At 39.5% G+C, this 20690-nt stretch overlaps 1 protein-coding gene across 1 annotated transcript in view; it reads left to right on the forward strand.

Moving 5' to 3' along the window:
• Window positions 1–20690, forward strand: part of ctnnd2b (catenin (cadherin-associated protein), delta 2b) — a 240754-nt gene that overhangs the window by 146539 nt on the left and 73525 nt on the right. Inside the window, exons 8-12 of the mRNA XM_059344042.1 lie at window positions 352–497; window positions 3083–3333; window positions 5353–5484; window positions 9471–9714; window positions 13005–13061. Coding sequence (XP_059200025.1) covers window positions 352–497; window positions 3083–3333; window positions 5353–5484; window positions 9471–9714; window positions 13005–13061 — 830 coding nt within the window. The remainder of the gene's footprint in view (window positions 1–351; window positions 498–3082; window positions 3334–5352; window positions 5485–9470; window positions 9715–13004; window positions 13062–20690) is intronic.

The following is a 20690-nucleotide window of genomic DNA, read 5'->3' on the forward strand; positions in this document are numbered from 1 at the left end:
GCTGCAAGACCGTGCAAATATTTCTCCAATGTATTTCCCCAGTCGGAACAGAATGAAAATGCGTGTTTAGGATTCTGAGGGAGCTTCATTTGGCGGCTCGTTGCTCGCAGTCGGATATTTCCCGTTCACTTGGTTTTTTAAAAGTTCAGAGTGGTGCCTTCATGTTTGGTCTGATAACTCCAAGCCTCTTCATCACGATGTTATCACAGATTAGAGTCTCTGCTCTCTGGTTTTCCAGCTCCGGGGGGAGTTGTTCATCTCTCTGAAAATAATGATATGAACAAGAAGAGTAGATGAATATTTAAAGTGAGTGACATTCCTCTTTAATGAAGTACAACTCCTTTATTGCAGCGTGTGAGCTCCCCTCTGCAGGCGGTGGGATCCCCCACCAAGCTGCAGCGCCTGGGATCAGCCTCCTCTGACATGCCCAGCTACGCCACGCTACAGAGGGTGTCATCGCCCAAACAGTCACCCAGCCGCCTCGCCAAGTCCTACAGGTTGGTCAGTCCGTCCAGCTGATTTAACCCATTTAGGCCTAAAACGCCTGGAAAAAATGCCTGTAAAACCTTTGGGCGATTTTAAAATAAGCCCATAAAACATGAAGGTTTTTTTGTAATTGTATGTCTCTTTTGGTAATTTTGTCTTTTTTGGTAATTTTGTGTCTTTTTTGGTAATTCTGTGTCTTTTTTTTGTAATTTTGTGTCTTTTTTTTGGTAATTCTGTGTCTTTCTTAATAATTTTGTGTCTTTTTTTAAATAATTTTGTGTCTTTTTTAAATAATTTTGTGTCTTTTCTTGGTAATTCTGTGTCCTTTTTGGTCATTTTGTGTCTTTTTTTGGTGATGATTTCAAAGTTCTGGAAAAGTCCCATGTTGCATTGCGACACTCCCACATGTATTCTGATGCATTTCATTGGCCAAGAGACCGAAAATAGGTGGAAAAAAACTACAAATACTACAAAATGACGTATCCGCTTTCCCGGCTTTAATGGGTTAATAATGACTCATTATAGTCAGGCGGCTTAGGACCAGATTTAAGAAGAATGGGGACACGCCGGACAAAAGCACCACATTTTTTCCACATGCTCTCTTTCACTATAGGTTTCAATTTTTGGTAGGAGCCACTTCATCAAGATTGCAGATCGGAGATGGCAGCCATATAAAGTCTATGAGAACCAATATATCTTCCAAGCCACTTAGAAGGTCAATCTTGGTGTCAAAATCTACATTAGGAGTTTTATAATCCTCATAAGTAAACAACACAACATGTCTGGCTGTTGCTTATATTCACAGTGCCAAAGCTCAGAAAAAATTTTGGTTTTTTACCACATAATATTTGCGAACCCACCATAAAAACAGCTGAATAAATATATTGACATAAGGAAAAAATATCCCCGGTGTGTAAAAGCAAGGCAAAAATTGCAATAAAATTAAAAATATTTACACCTTATCTTGTCCTTTCCTCTCTAGTCTGTGTAAACCTGCAGTTCAGTCTAAGTTTCCCCTAATTTTTGCCATGTGACTGTCGGTCTCAGCCAAGTCATTCATGGCTTCCATGAATAAGCATGCTGTGCGGAGTGGACATATTCTACACTACAGTGTAGTGACGGGTTATGAGTTGCGCCTATATTTATGAGCATTATAAAATAACTAGGGTTTGGCTGTGGGCCGACGCCATCCATCAGCGTGACAGTCATCGAGCACTGGGCCCAACATGGTGGTTTAAAAGCTCCCTGTCCTGACAACGGTGCTTCTGTTATGCATAAAGATGACAGTTTGATGCACATTTTTGCAGATAAGCTGTCAAAACTGGTCAGGTGGGTAAATATTAAAAAAACGTAACCCTCGCATCAGTAATAGGGAGGAAAAATCCAGTTGAGTAGGTGAGGATGGGCTGTGGATTGGCTCTAATGTGCCAGAAATACATAGTTATTAGTGATGTGCCAATTCAGCCTCATGAACCATTTCTTTGTTTTCTGAGCCCACTAATGGTTTTTTACTATAGATAAATTAGGGATGGGAATTTTGAGTACGGTAGTTATTCAGTGTAGAGTACTTGCAAAAAACAACAAAAACGATCTACCTGATGTTCGTATACGAGTTAAATTAGTGTGGCAGAGCGACATGAGATGCACCAACAAGATAAAGGTAAAATAAAGATTAAAAAAAATAACATGGAGACGCTGTAGTCTGAACTAGACTTTAATAATAAAAGACATAGAAACTTCACTCGGATAGCCACAAATAGCTAAAGTTGCCATGCTAACTTGTAGCTAACAATATGAGGCAAATCAAATTGTTGGGATCTGTAGTGTAGTTATCTGTAGCGATGTCCAAATGAAGCTTCATGAACCATTTTCTACATTTTCTGAGCCCACTAGATTGCGATCTTTGTCCAACAAAGGGTTGAAAGCACACTGAATTAGCCTTTCTTGGGCCTTTTCCTTTAAACCAAGAATGCCATCTGGTGGGGTCAACAAATACAACTAATGGTTTATGAAGTTTCATTTGGACATCACTAATTTTTAATATAGATAAATTAGGGATGGGCATTTTAAGTAGTTATTCAGAGTAGAGTACTTGCAAAAAACAACAAAAACGATCTACCTGATGTTCGTATACGAGTTAAATTAGTTAAATTAGATGCACCAACTGGAGACTCTGTAGTCTGAACCAAGACTTTAATAATAAAAGACATAGAAACTTCACTCGGATAGCCACAGAAAGCTTAAGTTGCCATGCTAACTTGTAGCTAACAATATGTGGCAAATCAAATTGTGGGGATCTGTAGTGTAGTTATCTGTAGCGATGTCCAAATGAAGCTTCATGAACCATTCTCTATATTTTCTGAGCCCACTAAATGGCGCTCTCTGTCCAACAAAGGGTTGAAAGCACACTGAATCAGCCTTTCTTGAGCCTTTTTCTTTAAACCAAGAACACCATCTAGTGGGGTCAACAAATACAAGTAATGGTTCATGAAGCTTTATTTGGACATCACTAGACATAGTCATCATGTCATTCTGGGAAATTCTGGACACAAATATGAAAATAGCAACCAAACCATTTCATTTCTTCCCCGTGCAGCACCTCATCGCCTATCAACATGGTAGCATCCGGTGCTGCTGGCTCCTCCTCCCCCCTCCCCATGGCAGCCTCCCCAGGGGGAAACCACTCCTCGTCGCCCATCCACCAGCTCAGCTCGGCCGTGGGCAGCTACGCCACCCTGTCGCCCACCAAGCGCATGCTGCATCACATCGGAGCAGAAGGCTACAAGATTTCCCATGAGCTGTACGCCAACGCAACCCTGCAAAGGCCTGGTAGCTTGGCAGGCAGAGGTCAGGACATATTCCTCATTTCTTTTTTTGTGGCAAATATGCTGTGTCGTATATCTATTTTCCACTTTTAATGTTTTTTAAGTAGATGGTCCTTTCAAGGCATCTACAGTAACAATAAATGAGTTATTCAATGACCAATCTTAATTGATAATAATTGCGTCATTTCAGGATTTGTTTTTCAAATTCCTGAAATTAAAATTCCTATTTACGTTGTATTAAAAAGTATATACAATTTTGTCTTTGACATTATGAATTATTGCTCTTCTTCAGGGCCTGATATGGCAATTCTATTCTGTTAGTTGGTTGAAGTCACAGGAACCAACTTTGCCATTGGTATTCATCAGCGTGAGCACAAGAATTCAAAAGAAAACACAAATTACTAAAATGTTTGATTAAATTGGCTTGAGGTTTTATCTAACATTTATTAGATTGCTAATGTAATCATGAATTTCTGAACAATTCATGAAAGAGATTTATTGTCTCTACAGAGGACCTTTATTAAAAATAAGTTTGAAGTGCAAGAGTTTGGCTTTGTTTTTGGCTTTTCAAAAGGCAGATTCTGAATCTTTTATTTAGTTCAATGAAAATATGCCCGTGTTAAATATTAAGTGATTCATTTATAAAGGAATGGACAACAACTATTGCGTGTTTTGGATCACAAATATTACAGATATTTTGTCTTGTACTGTTAACGGGTACAAATAGAAGCTTTGTCTTACACGGGTAGTTTAGAATGGGCTGTGTGGACTGAACTTCATGGGGACTGTAAATCAACAGGGATAAAACTGGTTGGTGCTCACTAGCACTACTACTATATTACTCTTTGGCGTACTGTGACATTTTCTCTCACTCTATCACACTGTGATTTAGAATGGCCCAAGGTCATGGTGTTTATGGCAGTAAGTAAGAGACAAGTAAGAGATTTTGTTCTGTGATTTTGTTGGTTGACTATGTATTTCAGGATTTAAAGGCCAACGGGTCCTTTTCGATACCTGGTACAAAGTGGTGGACAGTGCAGCCCAACTGATATTTTGAAACCTAAGCAGTTGTAATTTTTGTGCCCAGCTTCCACATTGTTGAAGTACTTGGCCCCTTTTCTGCGCCCATGAGTGAGTTAGTTTGCCTTGAAATGAGGTTTGGTCAGGCACGTTATTGGCGCCTTGCTATCCTGAGGCAGTAGAAAGTGATAAAAACCTGGTCTAAAGTCAATGGTGTAGTATCTCCCCCTATTTAAATGGCTTCTTATTCAGATAGTAAGATGTGCCTACATTGACACAATAGGCATACTAAAAAGGAGAAAAGGGGTTGTCTCCCGGAATTTAACTGGTTTAGAGCGGCCAGATGTAGGGTTTGTGTTCCAGTTGAAGAATAATACAGATGTACTGATTAAGGTTGATTTATTTAGCTGTGGCCTTCTGGCATTTACGCACAGCAATAAACCAGGGAGGCACAGGTGGATATTGGAAAGAGTTAAAGGAAATTGCAATCTATCCGCCGATGTATCGAAAAAACTAACATTCACAGTACGGCAATTCACATGGCAAGTATGGTGCATTCAGTAGTCGGAACAGCTATGGTGCGTTCAAGAGCATGGGACATCTGAAAAATAAATGGAACTTAGAATAATAAACATGTCAACAAACATTAACAACGTGGGCTTTCCAACACATGTATTGTTTGTGACACACACAGGGACGAGCAGGGCGACTTTTAAAGGGAATGGGAGATGACGGTGACAGTCTGATTGGTTTAATGTATGTTAAGCCCAAAGCACACCATTGATTAATTAAGGACTAAATGCAACTGTGCTTTACTTTGTGCCCAGATTGTGCACCGTTGGACTAAAAGATGTAGAGTTGGACACATCTAAGAGGCACTTGCATCATGCACTTTAGAAGATGTGCTTCAGATCATTGAAACAGGGCTTAATATTGACGTGACCTGAGTGATCACCTGGACAACCCCAGAAAAAACACCCGTCCATCTGTCAATATATGTAACCTCCTCTGTGTTCTCCAGGCTCCAGAGGTTCCTACAGCAGCCAGCACAGTCACCTGGGCTCCGAGCTCCGACCCCTGCAGTCTCCTGAACATCACATCGACCCCATCTACGAAGACAGAGTCTACACCAAACCCAACCTTAGAGGACAAGGTAAGCTTAGATCGGGATATGGAAGCTGAGGAAAATAAAGGCCTGGGTTATTTATTTAAGGTGTAAAGGTCTGTCTGCAAATACAGAATCCTATAAAACTGTATCCCAAAAGGCAAAGCGAGTAGAAAAGAGATTTTGGAGAGAGAGTCTGAGTGGAGAGCAAACATTCAACAGACAGTAATATGCAGAGGTGCACAACATTTTCAATAATGATATAGTGGCATGGCAGCAGCTTTGCAACTAAGGTATTTATGAATATATTCAAGGTGATGTGTGAGGGGGAGATGGAAAAAGAGAAAGAGACAGTAGTAAGGGTAGTGGTAGGAGAGGGATCCAGTGCTTTTAAGGCTTAAAGTTTCACTTTCTCTTCCAATTTTATGAAGTTTTTGGAATGGCATTGCTTAATCAGTAGAGTACCCCTTTTAGAGGAATACATTACCCTTAAAATGATCATTTGCATATCAATTTCTCAAACTGAATTCCTTGTATTCCTAGAGAACTATTTTTCTTGCTTGCCGCATGTCCATGGTGAATGAAAGAATGAAGACGGCATTTAACGAAAGCTTAAACATGTCTCATTCATCCGATCATGTGCTCATTACTAGTGATGTCCAAATGAAGCTTCATGAACCATTAGTTGTATTTGTTCACCCCACGAGATGGCGTTCATAGAAAAAGGCCCAAGAAAGGCTAATTCATTGTGCTTTTAACCCTTTGTTGGACAGAGAGCGCCATCTAGTGGGCTCAGAAAATATAGAAAATGGTTCATGAAGCTTCATTTGGACATCACAACTCATTACTTCCCAAACACTACACCACTGGGGGCATACAAGAAAAACAAAATTTTCCTGAAGAATTCCAGGTAACACAAAAATCCACGACTGGATTAAATTTCTAGATTTTAAGATCATGAAGTGATTACATTTGTGAAGGCTATGCCACTGTTAGACAATTGAGTCTTGGTTTGTAAACATCAGCAGATTATTGCATTTTTGTAGCCCTTACTGTTGAATTCCTAGACTAAAGACATACTATCAGATGGGATATAACTGCCGTGTTGCTTTGGAATTAATCATATTAAGGTCATACGGTCCAGTTTCTAATTTTGTCAATCCCGCTTTTCATCTTGATAAGTGAAATTAAAAGCTCATTTTGATCGATTAGAATTGAGATTGTGATAGTTATTAATATACAAATGGTCATTTTAGAGGTGAGGTATTCCTTCAAGAGCCAGCTGTAAAGACAAAGACAGTGTAAAGTTGTAAAGTGTAAATAAACACTCAATCAAAAGATTTTAATGCTTATAATTGATCTATAAAACTTTACTTATTAAGCAATATTGCAGCCATTAGTTGCACCTTATAAACCCTTTATAAATGCTCCTTTTAAGTAAGTGGTAAACTGATGTACAATTAAAGGAAATAAATTGTAATAACACATAGAGTAGATTAGAGTGAGACTGTAAATACTAAAAGGTGCATCAAATATTCCAAAATTAAATATAGCTGTCACCCACTGAACCTTCTATATTTAAAAATCAGCAAAAAGAACAAAACATCACATGATACACTGAATAAGTGATGGATCAAAGAAATACTGTACAGCATCCTGAGAGGTAGGACAGTAAAAGACAAAGTCTGGTCCAGCTTAGAAGATAGGTGTTTTTTAACAGTGCTGCAGCTCTGAGGATATTTCTTCGTCCCATCTGATCATGTAGCGCTATTTACCAGATCAGGTAGGCAAATCCAATTGGGGTCTCAATGGCAATTTGTCTCTCAGTCACAGTCTGTTAACTAATTAGTTTCATGGCTGAAAATTAATCTCAATTAATCCCATGGGCGTTAGCTTGGGTGCTTTGAAATCAAAGCAAATCAACCGTGTCCTAAAATGTTGTCAACGCTGTGCTGCCGGTTTGGTCTCCTGAACGATGCAAAGAGAAACACACACACACACACACACACACACACACACACACACACACACAGAAATATGAAATAAAATATTTTTTCAACAAGGTGGAAAAAAAAGAGATATTCAAGTTATTAATTAACAGATTGGAGCTCACAACTGCTCCCTGCACACATTGAAAAATAACTCCATCATCTGCAGCTTTGTGGCATGAATGGAAGTCACGACGGCACCACTCAGGTTGTCAAGTTTTTTTTTCCACGGACTTGGATCTTTTATTTTTTCCTGTGCAAAACACAAAGTGTCTATTGAAAGCCTGACTATGTTTCAAGGGCAACTCAAATAGTTTCAAGATAATGAACAGACTTGGAAACAAGCAGACTACACTTTACACCCGACTTCACATCACAGGTGAATTTCCTCAGGCCTCGTCAAGGTCCCCGCAGTGCTGTAGACACACACACACACACACACACACACACAGACTGACCCAGCTCACCTCCCTCAGAGCGAGCTGGTGTAACTGTGTTGACTATCACGCCCAAATAGTTCCTGAGCCGCTGTTTAACAAGAAGACAATTCCTCTCTCTGTTTGACACTGACAGAGCAGCTCACTGGACTGTGTGTCTGTACAGAAGGGCTGGGGCTATCTGCTGGGTCCCCAAACCCTCACTGTGTGGCAATTAGTTTCTGGTCCTTTGATTAAGAGTGAATATCTCGTATTTACTTGGCAAAGGAGAATTGAAAAAATGGAAATTATAAGAGCTTTACAGGGCTGGACAGTAATGGTTGCCAGTTTTCTATTGAGAAATTGGCAAATAAATCTTAGCCTTTGGTTGCAATCAGTGGCAATATTGGATTATAGACATGACAGCAGCTGCTCTACTGATATTTTGTAGATCAGGAATTGAAAGTGGACATGTTAACTCAACGGTTCCCAGACTGGGGGTTGAGGTCTGTTACACTTAGACTTAGACAGATTTTCTTTGTCATTCAGTTATGCATAGAAATATGCACATTGAACGAAATCCTGATGCATTGGCTCACAGTACTCTGATGTAAGATGAATAAACTATGAATAATATATATAATATAAATATTAGGTCCGGGACTCGATTAAAAAAAATTAATCTAATTAATTAGAGGCTTTGTAATTAATTAATCGAAATTAATCGCATTTTAATCGCATATAAATATTTGACCTGAGAACAGTGAGAAGTAATTTTTTTCACATGGATTTTTAGCATACCATGAATAATGACTGAATACATAAGCTTAAGCAACAAAAATATTGTTCATTTTTGTGTAATTAATTTATTTTAATTAACGCGTTAAAGTCCCGGCCCTAATAAATATATAAATAATGGGGTGGGTGTGGGGGCTTGTATAAAAAGTTTTATTTGCAAAAGGGGGCCCTGCAGAAAAAGGTTGGGAACCACTGTGTTGACAGATAAAACACAAACTACGTACAAAGAATCTTGTCCCCAGGGGGCAGGATTTATGAGCGATGCTGCAGCCAGCCACCAGGGGGCGATCCAGTGTTTCTGCTTCACTTTTGGGGAGCTGTCATGTCAGCCATCTTTAGTCCAAGGTTTATTTTGATGAATTAAGTGTTTTAATTGTCATCACCAAGACTTTGCACAGATGCCAGCAGAATTTATAAGTGACATGTTTATTTTACTTCATTCATTTATTTTCCACATTTCTATTTGTTTTGATCGCTTCTGTTTGTCTCTTATATTATATTTTTCAATTGAAAAATAAGATAATTTGGTGAGTTCACCTTTCCACTTGAAGTTGCCCCACTTATTTATTTTAACGTATGACTGTTTTATTATTTCTTATTTTTCGTTTCCTCTCTTTTTGCTTTTTTTCTTCTGTGCTGTTTTGTTCCATTGGTGCTGGTGCTGTTTCTCATTGTGTGTACGTATACGTGCATCCTTGTGTTGGCCCTCCGATTTTTTTCTCCCCCAACTCCCCCCGGCCGTCCTCGGCTTCAACTAACCCAGTGGTGAACCAGTTGTACCAAGAGGTCCTCAACTATCTGCTCTGTTCCTACGCTCCTCTTCCTGCTTTAGCCCCGCCTTCCCCCGGTGTCGACCCAATCCCCTTGCAGCGAACGGGAAGCCAGAGCGCCGCCGGCACCTTTCAGAGAGGCAGCTTCGCCGCAGGAGGCGGGGCGGCTGACTACGCCAACCCGTACCGCACTCTGCAGTTCTGCCCGTCCACCGAGTCGCCTTACAGCAAGTCAGGCCCCGCCCTCCCCCCCGAGGCCGCCCTGGGCCGGTCTCCATCGGTGGACAGCATCCAGAAGGACCCAAGGTGAGGAAAAACATCTTTATGTCCAATCAGCTCTGGCTTGTTGATGAAGCCCTTTGTTCCGCTCCCTTTCCACTTTCACTGAACTTACTGAGGGCCAGATTCACCAAATTAAACATGATTATGCGAGAGTGCATAAATAATATCAATTACCTGAAGACATAAAGCTTAAACTGTGAAAAAAAACGTTTAATTGCAATCTTCAAAAGACTGTCAAAGTTTCAAAGTAACATGGTGACACCAAACAGATTGAAGCACCTCAACAGATAATAGACTGTCAGGATTTGACGGTCCAGCGCAGTAAAAGGCTGGTTGAATCTGGGCTTTAGTATGAGGCACACATCACGCCACATCTTCCACTGTCCTCTCTAGTTTGCCTGTGTTGGGGCTTGTTCACACTGCTGTATGAATGCCTGCGCACACCTCTTGGTCCAATTTGAAAGTTTGCTATCGCTGAGGAGTGGAGTGCCTCTCTGTCAATGACAATCAGTCACATTCTGTGCAGTAGGTAGACACAGTTAATGCGGAAAAGTGCATGAAGTCTGCTTTTGGACCAAGAGAACTCTGCGTACCAGCGTGAGTGTGTGAGAATGAGGGAGACAGTGACAGACAGGCAAGAAAAAAAGAGTAAAGAGAGACACATAAAGAGGCAGTGTTATAGCTCTTTTATCATTCTTTTGTCCTAGTTGCAATCAAGTTTATAATACTATTCCAATTGTGTCTTGGATTTTTTCTTCTTAGCCTCTTCTTTCTGACTAATGACTGCACAGACATACTGTCACAGATAGAAGCAGCATAATTAAAGTTGAAGTGTCTCTCTGTGACATTTCAGCTCAGGTGTAAGCAGGAGATATATATTTTTTGCTCAAATGTAATATTCCTAATGAGGAAGTCACTTTGTCCTGACCTGCTTATTATATTGAAACATTTGGAAGCAAAAACTCATCCGTCTGTGTTGTTAGGATAGGTGACTTTTGTTGTTGCCATTGCCCTTTCCGCCACCCATTGTCCAAGTGTTTTTTCTCTGTGCACATTGCACTCACATTGTCTGTTTAATCTTGAGCTCCGGCATCATTGTTGTGTAGCTTCCAGCATCCACCTGCACTGCTACATTTAAAGGACTGACATGTGATGCATGGCATTTTGCTTTACCTTCCCAACTTGCTAGCACTGAGTCAAGGAGACAGTGCTGTTTGAGTGGCTTGTGGTCCACATTGCGTTAAAGGGAGGGTCCTCAAAGATTATAATCACACAGGAACATTCAGATATGTTTATAAGCTCACTGCACTGCTGCTGTTCTTGCAGCACATACATATAGATAAACATGTGTTTAAACATGTGCACATGAGTGCTGCAGGGTTGAGGTATTTTTTGTAGGCCCACCTGGAAGTTACCATTGCACTGGTGCCCTCTACAATAAACCAAAGGCAATGTTCCATTGGATTTTACATTACTGCAGAAAATAAGCTCTGTGGCAAGCTAAAGTTTATGTTCCTTACACGTTTCCTTCACAAAGAAACACCACCTTCATTATTTTTGAAGCATTAATGTAATCAGCAGGAGTAAAAAGCTAACACTATGAACGAACTACAGCAGGGTCGCATGACTACAACGTCACCTCCACTAAGCTGATGAAGACCGTAATGTCTGCAACAAGGTCTGTAGCTTCATTTAGCGACTTGTTAGCAATTTATTTACCTTTTTTAAGATGTGTAAAAGCTACAGAATTTACAAGTTGAACACAACTTTAAATTCTCTTAAAGTTATGTTAACCATAGAGCTTATTTCCGACATCTAACCAAAAGCCCATTCAAACTACCCTATTGACTTCAAGTAAAGGTAACCGTAAGTGCTAAAATGCTAAGTGCTAAGGGCTAAAATGCTAACATATCCAGGTTTTATGACTCTTTCCTGCAACACTCTATAAAATAGGGATGGGCAAGAGAGAGTACTTGATTGTACAACAAGTACTTAATTTAATCGTATAGTACTGAGCTTAACCCAAGTTATGTTACAGCAATGCGTAACATGCTTAGAAAGTTAAGTTATTTTTTCTGTTTTGACAACAGATAACTAGTGATGTCCAAATTAAGCTTCATGAACCATTAGTTTTTTTTGTTGATAGTACTAGTTGGCATTCTTGGTTTAAAGAAAAAGGCTCAAGAAAGGCTAATTCAGTGTGCTTTTAACCCTTTGTTGGACAAAGATCGCCATCTAGTGGGCTCAGAAAATATAGAAATGGTTCATGAAGCTTAATTTGGACATCACTACAGATAACTACACTACAGATCCCCACAATTTGATTTGCCACATATTGTTAGCTACAAGGTAGCATGGCAACTTTAGCTAGTTGTGGCTATCCGAGTGAAGTTTCTACGTCTTTTATTATTAAAGTCTTGGTTCAGACTACAGAGTCTCCATGTTATTTTTTTTAATCTTTATTTTACTTTTATCTTGTTGGTGCATCTCATGTCACTTTGCCACACTAATTTATCTTGTATCTGAACATCAGGTAGATCTTTTTTGTTGTTTTTTGCAAGTACTCTACTCTGTATAACTACTCAAAATGCCCATCCCTAATATATCTATAGTAAAAATTAGTGATGTCCAAATGAAGCTTCATGAACCATTAGTTGTATGTGTTGACCTCACTAGATGGCGTTCTTGGTTTAAAGAAAAAGGCCCAAGAAAGGCTAAGTCAGGGTGCTTTCAACCCTTTGTTGGACAGATAGCGCCATCTAGTGGGCTCAGAAAATATAGAAAATGGTTCATGAAGCTTCATATGGACATCACTGGTAAAAAATAATGAAAGTTTAATACAAATGTTGAAGTAAGGTCTGTACTGTACACAGGACATGACCTCATACACTCAAACATAAACCTGGTCGTTTGAAACCAGAACTCTCTGAAAGTACTCTGATTATTGGCTCTGCAATTTAGAATGTCTGAATGCTCCACTATGCATCACCAGCCATGACCATAACATCTAGTTTGGTGTACGAATATGCACAGAACAAGGCGGTGACCAGTTTGTTTTGTCCAAAGACCCTCTCTTTACCCGACATATCCACCATCTCCCACCACCTGCTCTAAGTGCATGTCCTTCACCCTGCCCACCCTCTCCACCATTGCCTGATAACCAAATGTTGAGAGAGAAAGACGAGTCTAGTGGCTACATATTGATTTTTCTATTTACTAATCATCACTATTATGACGGTTATTGAATAATTTGTTGCCAGACAGCCAACAAATACCTCTCTCTTGTTTCTCTCTGCCTGTCCCCCCTTCGATAGGTACGACCCAGAATTCCTTGTGTGGAATCAAAATCAAGCCGAGCAAAGAATGACAAAGTAATCCAACTATTTATTTATACATCTACATTCTGTCTATCTATCTTACCTTTGTCTCATTCACTGAATCTTTCCATCTTCTCTATATGACACCGATATCAGATGCAGATGTTAATGTTAATGGCCACATGACATTTCCCATTTGTATTGTCACCCATTTAGTGCCTTTTTTAAAGCAGGGTTAACTTTTATTTTAGCACTGACTGGATTCTAAATTGGAAACTAGATCAGAGTACTGGCTTTCACTGACTGCCATTACATAACATTAGAGAGGCATGACCTGAAAACACTTTGGAGTCCCAATTAAGAAATAAATAAATACATTTAATGGACTAATTTTCCAATCAGTTATTTGTGATTTGCAGCAATATGAACTATCAGAGCCTCTGTTTTTTGGAGTGTAAATATTCCTCATTCTCTCCTTTGGCTATCCAACCATCCCTCCATCCATTTATGTGTCTGTTGTTTTTTTCTGTCATCCATTTGTCTCCATTGTCTGTTGTTCCTGGTGATTTCTGAACGTGCATTATATTGGTTGTATTCATATAGCTTGCCCGGTGTTAATTTTGGCAAAGGATTGAGATACTGAATTGATCTTCTCATCTACGCCAAAGAATACTCACATTTTCAAAGTTTGGTAGAATTGTTTTGCTTCTTGTCTAATTTTAGTGGAGGTGTGTTTGCATTTAGTCCATAAATGATTATTTTTCTATTCAAGAATATGTTACATTAGCTAGGAATAATGGCGAGACATATGATAGTAGCCATTATGGCAGAAACACAACATTGGCTAACACGACTGGCAGATATGTAACATAACCTATTAATAAATACTGGCAGAGACTATCATTAACTTACAATAATGGAAGAAACACAACATAGCTAAAAAATATCAGCCATGGGAGACATGGGTTTAGATAACGATAACGATAACATTAAGCAAGAATAAATACTGACAGAGACCTAACATTAGCTAACAATACCAGCAGAGACATAACTCTAGCTAACAGCACATACCATTAACAAACACCACCATTAGCAGAACCTTAACATTAGCTATCCAACACACATGTAATACTAACAAAGACATAACTTTTGCTAATGGCACATACCATTAGCAAACACCACCATTAGCAGAACCACAACATTAACTATCCAACATATATCCAACACACATGTAATACCAACAAAGACATAACTTAAGCTAACAGCACATACCATTAGCAAACACCACCATTAGCAGAACCATAACATTAGCTTTCCAACATATATCCAACACACATGTAATACCAACAAAGACAAAACTTTAGCTAACGGCACATATCATTAGCAAACAAGGCAGAGGGTAACATTACCAAACAATAAATAATAGCAGAGACATACTGTTAGCTAGCAACACTAGCAGATACCAACAATAAAACCAGAAACACAACATTAGTTAACAATACTGGAAGAAACAGAACATTAGCTAACAGTACCAGCAAAGACATCACTTTACCTTACAATACTGACAGAGACATACCTTTAGCAAGCTAAGGAAGTGCATTCAACAGAGTGCAGAACTCTGCCAGGTTTAATCTCACTCAATTGTCACTCCTGGCAACAAAAAAGCAGCAAATAAAACCAAAAATGAAGTGGATCATCAAAGCATGGAATAACCTATAGATGCTGCAGTTCAAAAACAGACCATTTCTATGGAGGTCAGTTTTTGAGCCGATCAATAATGTGACAACAAACTAGGTAAGGTTTGTTCTTAGCCTAGCTGATTACTGGAAAGGAAATGTCTTTTACAATGGAATGTGGGCTGTCTGTGGCCTAGAGGTTAGGAATTGGGTTTATAAGTGGAGGGTCGCCGGTTTGAATCCCAGGGTAGTGATCGCAGTAATATTCTGCCCACTTTTCCTTGCATGGTGTGTTCACTTGTGTGTAAAAAATATGACATGTTGCCCTGTCACGATGAGTGATTCATCAAAAATAGCATTTTTTTGTTATTAAAAAAGATTTTAATCGCATTATTGGCTTGGATAAAAAGGTTGTTGACAAATGTTTTCACATTGTTTTCAAACCTAACGCTGAGATTGTTTCATTCACTACAAAATGACCTACAATGGACCTCAAAATGTCTCTGATGGAATAGGTCGACTATGTGGAGTTGGAGATGGTCTACATCAGCACAGTAAATTGACGTTAAGTGAAGATGTTTGATCATTTTCATCGTCTGCAGCTGGCTCCCTAATTTATCCTGTAAAAGTCTCAAACAAACATCAGTTAGCTGATTTGTCAAGCCACACATTTGCACAATCTGGCAAATCGAGGCATGTTACCGTGGAGACAGCCTCTTATGTACTCCAAAGCATTTCCTCCGTCAGTGTGCCAATAATTTATGGAAACGTTCCTGCTAAAATGGAAAAACATTGGTGCTAGACAGGATCCGAACCGATCATAAAAGTGCCTCATTTGATTTCATACTCATAAGCGCAGCAAGAATCTCTGATCCATATTCAATCACAGGGTTGAGATGGACTCCGTGTGGTGTGTGTGTGTGTTTCTCAGCTCTGCCTGACATCTCCTGACCTTTGGTTCATCTCTTCCAGCCTCAGTGGGCCAGTCAGTCAGCCATGCCATCACATACACACACACACACACACGCACACACGCACACACTTGTTCCTTTCTCTAATTTTCTCTTTGCCTTCTTTCTTCTATTCATTCCTTTTTCTTGCTCTAACCCACGTTGAGATCAAGGTGGGTTTAAAATCTTACTGGCTTTGTATGTGTTAATTGGATTTGTAGTTAAGTTTTATAATTTAGTGTATGAACTTGTTAAACATGTAACGTGCTTGTTCATCCATAGTATAGAAATACATTTATTTGACATTTCCATTTAACACATTGCAGCAGTGACCTATCTAAGCCTCGATGCCAATCTATGAATGCACAGTATTTCAACAGTATTTCACTGGTGCTGGTCCAGTACAATCTAATTGTGAAAAGTAAATTCTGGCTCCACAAGTTTGCAGACCTTTTATTCTGTAAGATTCTGTTACCTTGGGCCAATCTATCCAATTAAGAGTCTAAAAAAATGAAACAGAAGGTTGCACTGAAAATGCAATGTACATTTTATAATTTTGATTTTACTTTCATCAGCAGTAAAAGTGATTGTTAAAAAAACTGAATGTTAAAAAGGGTAAAAGCCAGGTTCACCACAGTAGCTTGACTTCAATATTACCTTGATTAAGATAACAATAGCCCTTTTCATACTGCGCTTCTGTAAAAGCCATCATTTCGACATCATTACGACATATATACTGATTCCGCAACGGTGTAATAATGGCGTCCATTCACATCACAATCAGGCATTGCGAAACGAAGTGGGAAGATGCAGTAGTGGGGTGTAGCAGAGCAGCGTCAGTGTGTGTACAATAAGTGATGGCATCTGCGAGTACATCCAAAACAATGATGGTGGAAGAACTGCACGTCAAGCTTTTTGCCGCTGTAGAGATTCTGCCAACTCAAGCTAAGCTCTTCTGCATTTTGCTGAACATGATTCGTTTACTGTCGGATATAAGTGAGAGGCGTGTTTCTGATGACCCAGTCCACTTCCTTTCTTATTGCCCAAGTGTTGGCCGCACAAATGACATACTTTGCCAGGTCACATTGAACCCAACTTGAACAGTCTCCCCAATTTAACGCCTCTGAAGACGGTACAGAGCCGGGATCACTTGGTCCCCCTATTTCGTCTCTGGGACGTTCAGACTGAAGGCAAAACGTTACAGAGGCGTAAATATCAAGGCTTGAAGCAGCAGTCTGAAAGGGCCTAGTGATGACTTATGACAACAACTAGCGTTGGCAGATGTACAATAATTATCATAGCTATATGATCATTTTTCGGCTCTGTTTGATGTACGATAAATAGTGATGTGCCAGTGAAGCCTCATGAACCACTGTCTTTATTTTCTGAACCCACTAGATTGCACTTTTCCTTTAAGGAAAAAGGCTCAAGCAATGGTTATTGAGTGTTCTTTCAGGCCTTTGGTGAACAAAGAGCACCATCTAGTGGACTCAGATAATAAAGAAATGGTTCATGAGGCTTCATTGGAACATCACTAACTATCAATAATGCCAAAAGTGCCATAACTTCCAATTATTTGACCATTTTGTAACGCTTACAATTAGTAGTTGGTTTTAGTTTGTGCTGCCTCATTTAAGTAATTTTTGACTTGATCAGGATAGAAAATCATAGATCCTACCTCTGTTTATGCAACTCTACTCATGTGACATCTCTTCAGCCAGTCATACTTGGTGAAGGCAACGATAGATGTGACTTGAAATTGTGTCAGGTTACTTTAGGAAAAAAGATGTGGGGCTTTGTTAAATTACACATTAACACCTATTTGTTCTTGTAGTTACTGCTTGTGTACAATAATTTCCCCTCAAAATAAGATCATTTTAAACCTCTCATACGAGAGATTAACATTTCCCAGCCAAATACCTTAACTATCACTTAAACACATGTTAGCAACTATCTTATTTGAGACACTTTAAAGCTTCAAGGGGGTATTTCCTGACGTATTTCATGCCGTAAAACTAAACGTGAAAATACCATAGAGCTTATTTCAGGCATCCTAATAAAAACTAATTTAAAAAAAAACTTCGAAACGAGGGAACCGCAAGTGCAAAAATGCTAACTCGTTTCTGGGTTTTGAGACTCATTCCTGCAGCACACTATACAACCACATATTGTATATCATTGCATCGTAGCAGTAAATACATATTACTGTAATTACATGCTGTTCAGTAAAGAACAGATGACACTTGTGGGTCTGGAGAGAGAGAGAGAGAGACAAATGAGAGCTGATAAAGAAAAACAGAAAGCGCTCATGCTACAACATCACTGCAAGGACAATTACATGGACTGTTGAGTTTAACCGGTGTTGTCTATCATTAATCAGTTACTCTGCTAATTACTGTATCCATCAGCTGAACTTATTGTAGACAGATCCCTGGTGGTGCTGGTCTGAGATCAGTTTTTGATGCTAACCAATACAACACGGGGTCAGGGGCTTTTCTTTTCTTTTCTGTTCTATTCTTTTTTCTTTTCTATAAATACACTTCCATGTTTTGTTGTTAATCAGCCACCTGAGGTTGTGAGATGTCCCGCTGAATGCAGTGAGTCAGCAATCTTGTCAATGTTATTTTTGACGTCCTCTATTCCTCCTTCATCTTTCTCTAATAAAAATGATAGATTTTCTTCGTAGAGAGATTTTCTAGACCCGAAGCACCAGGGACTTCTCCGAGAACGCTCTGCTGGTTTTCCCTACCTGTCTGTCTGTATTTCTGTCTGTCTACCGGGGAATGAGTCATCAGACTCATCTCCATCCCCCCCCCACCCCTCGACAGTCCTCAGTGATGACAACACACACACACACACACACACACACACACACACAAATGTACTACCAGACACTAACCACATAGTTCCCTCTCTGGTTTCAAGTCACTCTATTCCCCAAAAGCCCTGACTCACAGGAAATCCTTTCAGCTCGATATAGCCGTGATCATCATGTGCCTGCAGCCCTCACATTACAGCTTTCTAAATACATAATTCATAGATAGATTATTTATTTACCCAGTTTAATTGTTGGTTTGCCTGCATCTCTTATTGTGGTGTAAATGTTTTGGCTATGGGTGACACAATCGCACAGAAACACACACACACACACACTCACACACCTTGACAAGTGGTGATGCGAGATAGCCCACCTGGCTGCTCGGGAACAAAGAGTGGATTGACAGTTTGTCAGTACTTTGTCCCAGTCCACTGAGTCGCCAAATGAAACATTAGGCTCTCTTGAGGGATTTCAGAGTCACACACATGCGTATGCACACTTACATATATGCACATTTTTGTCGGTAAATACCTACCTAACATAAAATTATCCAGTTCTTTTCTTTTCAGGTGCTCCTTTTCTCCTTGACAGTGTTTAGTTGTTGACTTGTTAAGATTGAAGCCACCTGCAGGACAAAAGCGTAACGGGAAACAAAAAGTTTACTTATTTAAAGTGTCAGAAAATGAAAGTAAAGGAAGAAACTTTGGTGAAAAAGAGTTGGATCAGATATTTGCTTCAAGCTCCTTGAAGTGAAAATATCTGCTCGGGGGTGAGCTTATGAAACTTTTTAGCAGATATGATGTTATAATTTATGTGTTTTTGCAAAGACAGACAGCAGCTTCATAAAAGCTTAAGGTTCAATGTTGTAAAAAGTCACATTACCATGTATTTTTTTTACTATAAAGTAGGTCTATGTGCTTCATAAATACTGTGAGATTGTCAAAACCGAAATATGCACACAGCTTATATTCAGAAACTGTGTCTATAGACGAACCATCAGGACTTCTGTAATGTTGTGATGTCACAACTTTATTATATATAGATAAAAACTGTCACTACAGTGCTGTTACAGTTATTCCCCGGCTGCAATGATGGTGCAGAGAGAGTTGAGAGTGCAGATGTGGAAGACCCAGTAACACTGACCAATCAGGGCTTTGGGAGGGGGACTTAAAGAGACAGGCACTAAATAAAAAAAACTTCTTTTGTGTAAATATTTTGGTTGTTGTTTACAATACAGTTCATTTAAAAATGCTTTAAAAAAGTGAAGTGAAAACAAAGCTTCATGAACCATATGCTTTATTTTTTGACCCCACTAGATGGCAGTCTTGGCTTAAAAAAGGCTCTAACAATGGTAATTCATTGTGTTTTCAGCCCTTTTCTTGAACAAAGAGCGCCATCTAGTGGCCTCAGAAATAAAGAAAATGGTTTGCAAGGCTTCGTTGTCACTTCACTAAGTGCCACCTGCCATCATCAGGAATCCATTCACTCTCTCATGGCGCAGCATCTGGAACAATCCAGGGGTTCAGTATCTTGCCCAAGGATACAACAATATGTGGAACCACCAACTTTCCGATCAGTGGGCTAGCGCCACGTGATCTTGTGGTCAACAAGAATTTCACCTGTGAAGAATAGGGTGAATATACCTACACAGAGAACGACCTAAAAATAAAAATCAGCAATATATAATATCGCTAACACATTCAGAACTCAGTTTTTTATTTTCCATAATGCTATCCAAATATGTTCCATGCTGTTTCTTAACTCCGACACTAAAACAGTGCAAACATCGCCCGAGTGAACACTTTTGCCCGAAGTTCACAGATGGCTCAGTAGTATTTGCTCATCCTGCTGTGATGTTGTCGCACAGTGTTTGGGACTCGGAGCACCATATCCTCCTGTGTTCTCTTCTCTGTGGAACGAGACACACACACACACACACACACACACACAGCTAAAGAGAGAGAGAGAGAGAGAGAGAGAGAGATGATGAGTGAAAAGTAGTACAGCTCCAGGCTAGAGTTAGTGAATGAATGAGCCATTATAGTACAGCTTTCTGGAGCAGAACGCACACAGGAGAGAAGACAGACAGTCTCTTGATTTCATTTAGTTTCACCGCCACTGTAGGTAAATTCTTTTAGAGCGTCTTTAGAATTCGCAATTTTATATGACAACTGCATGTTCCGTTTATTTAAGCAATCTTGGATTTGTGCATCGAATCTAGGTGGAATGTGTACATTTG

This window comes from Centropristis striata, chromosome 11, assembly GCF_030273125.1.
Source record: "Centropristis striata isolate RG_2023a ecotype Rhode Island chromosome 11, C.striata_1.0, whole genome shotgun sequence".
NCBI lineage: Eukaryota > Metazoa > Chordata > Actinopteri > Perciformes > Serranidae > Centropristis > Centropristis striata.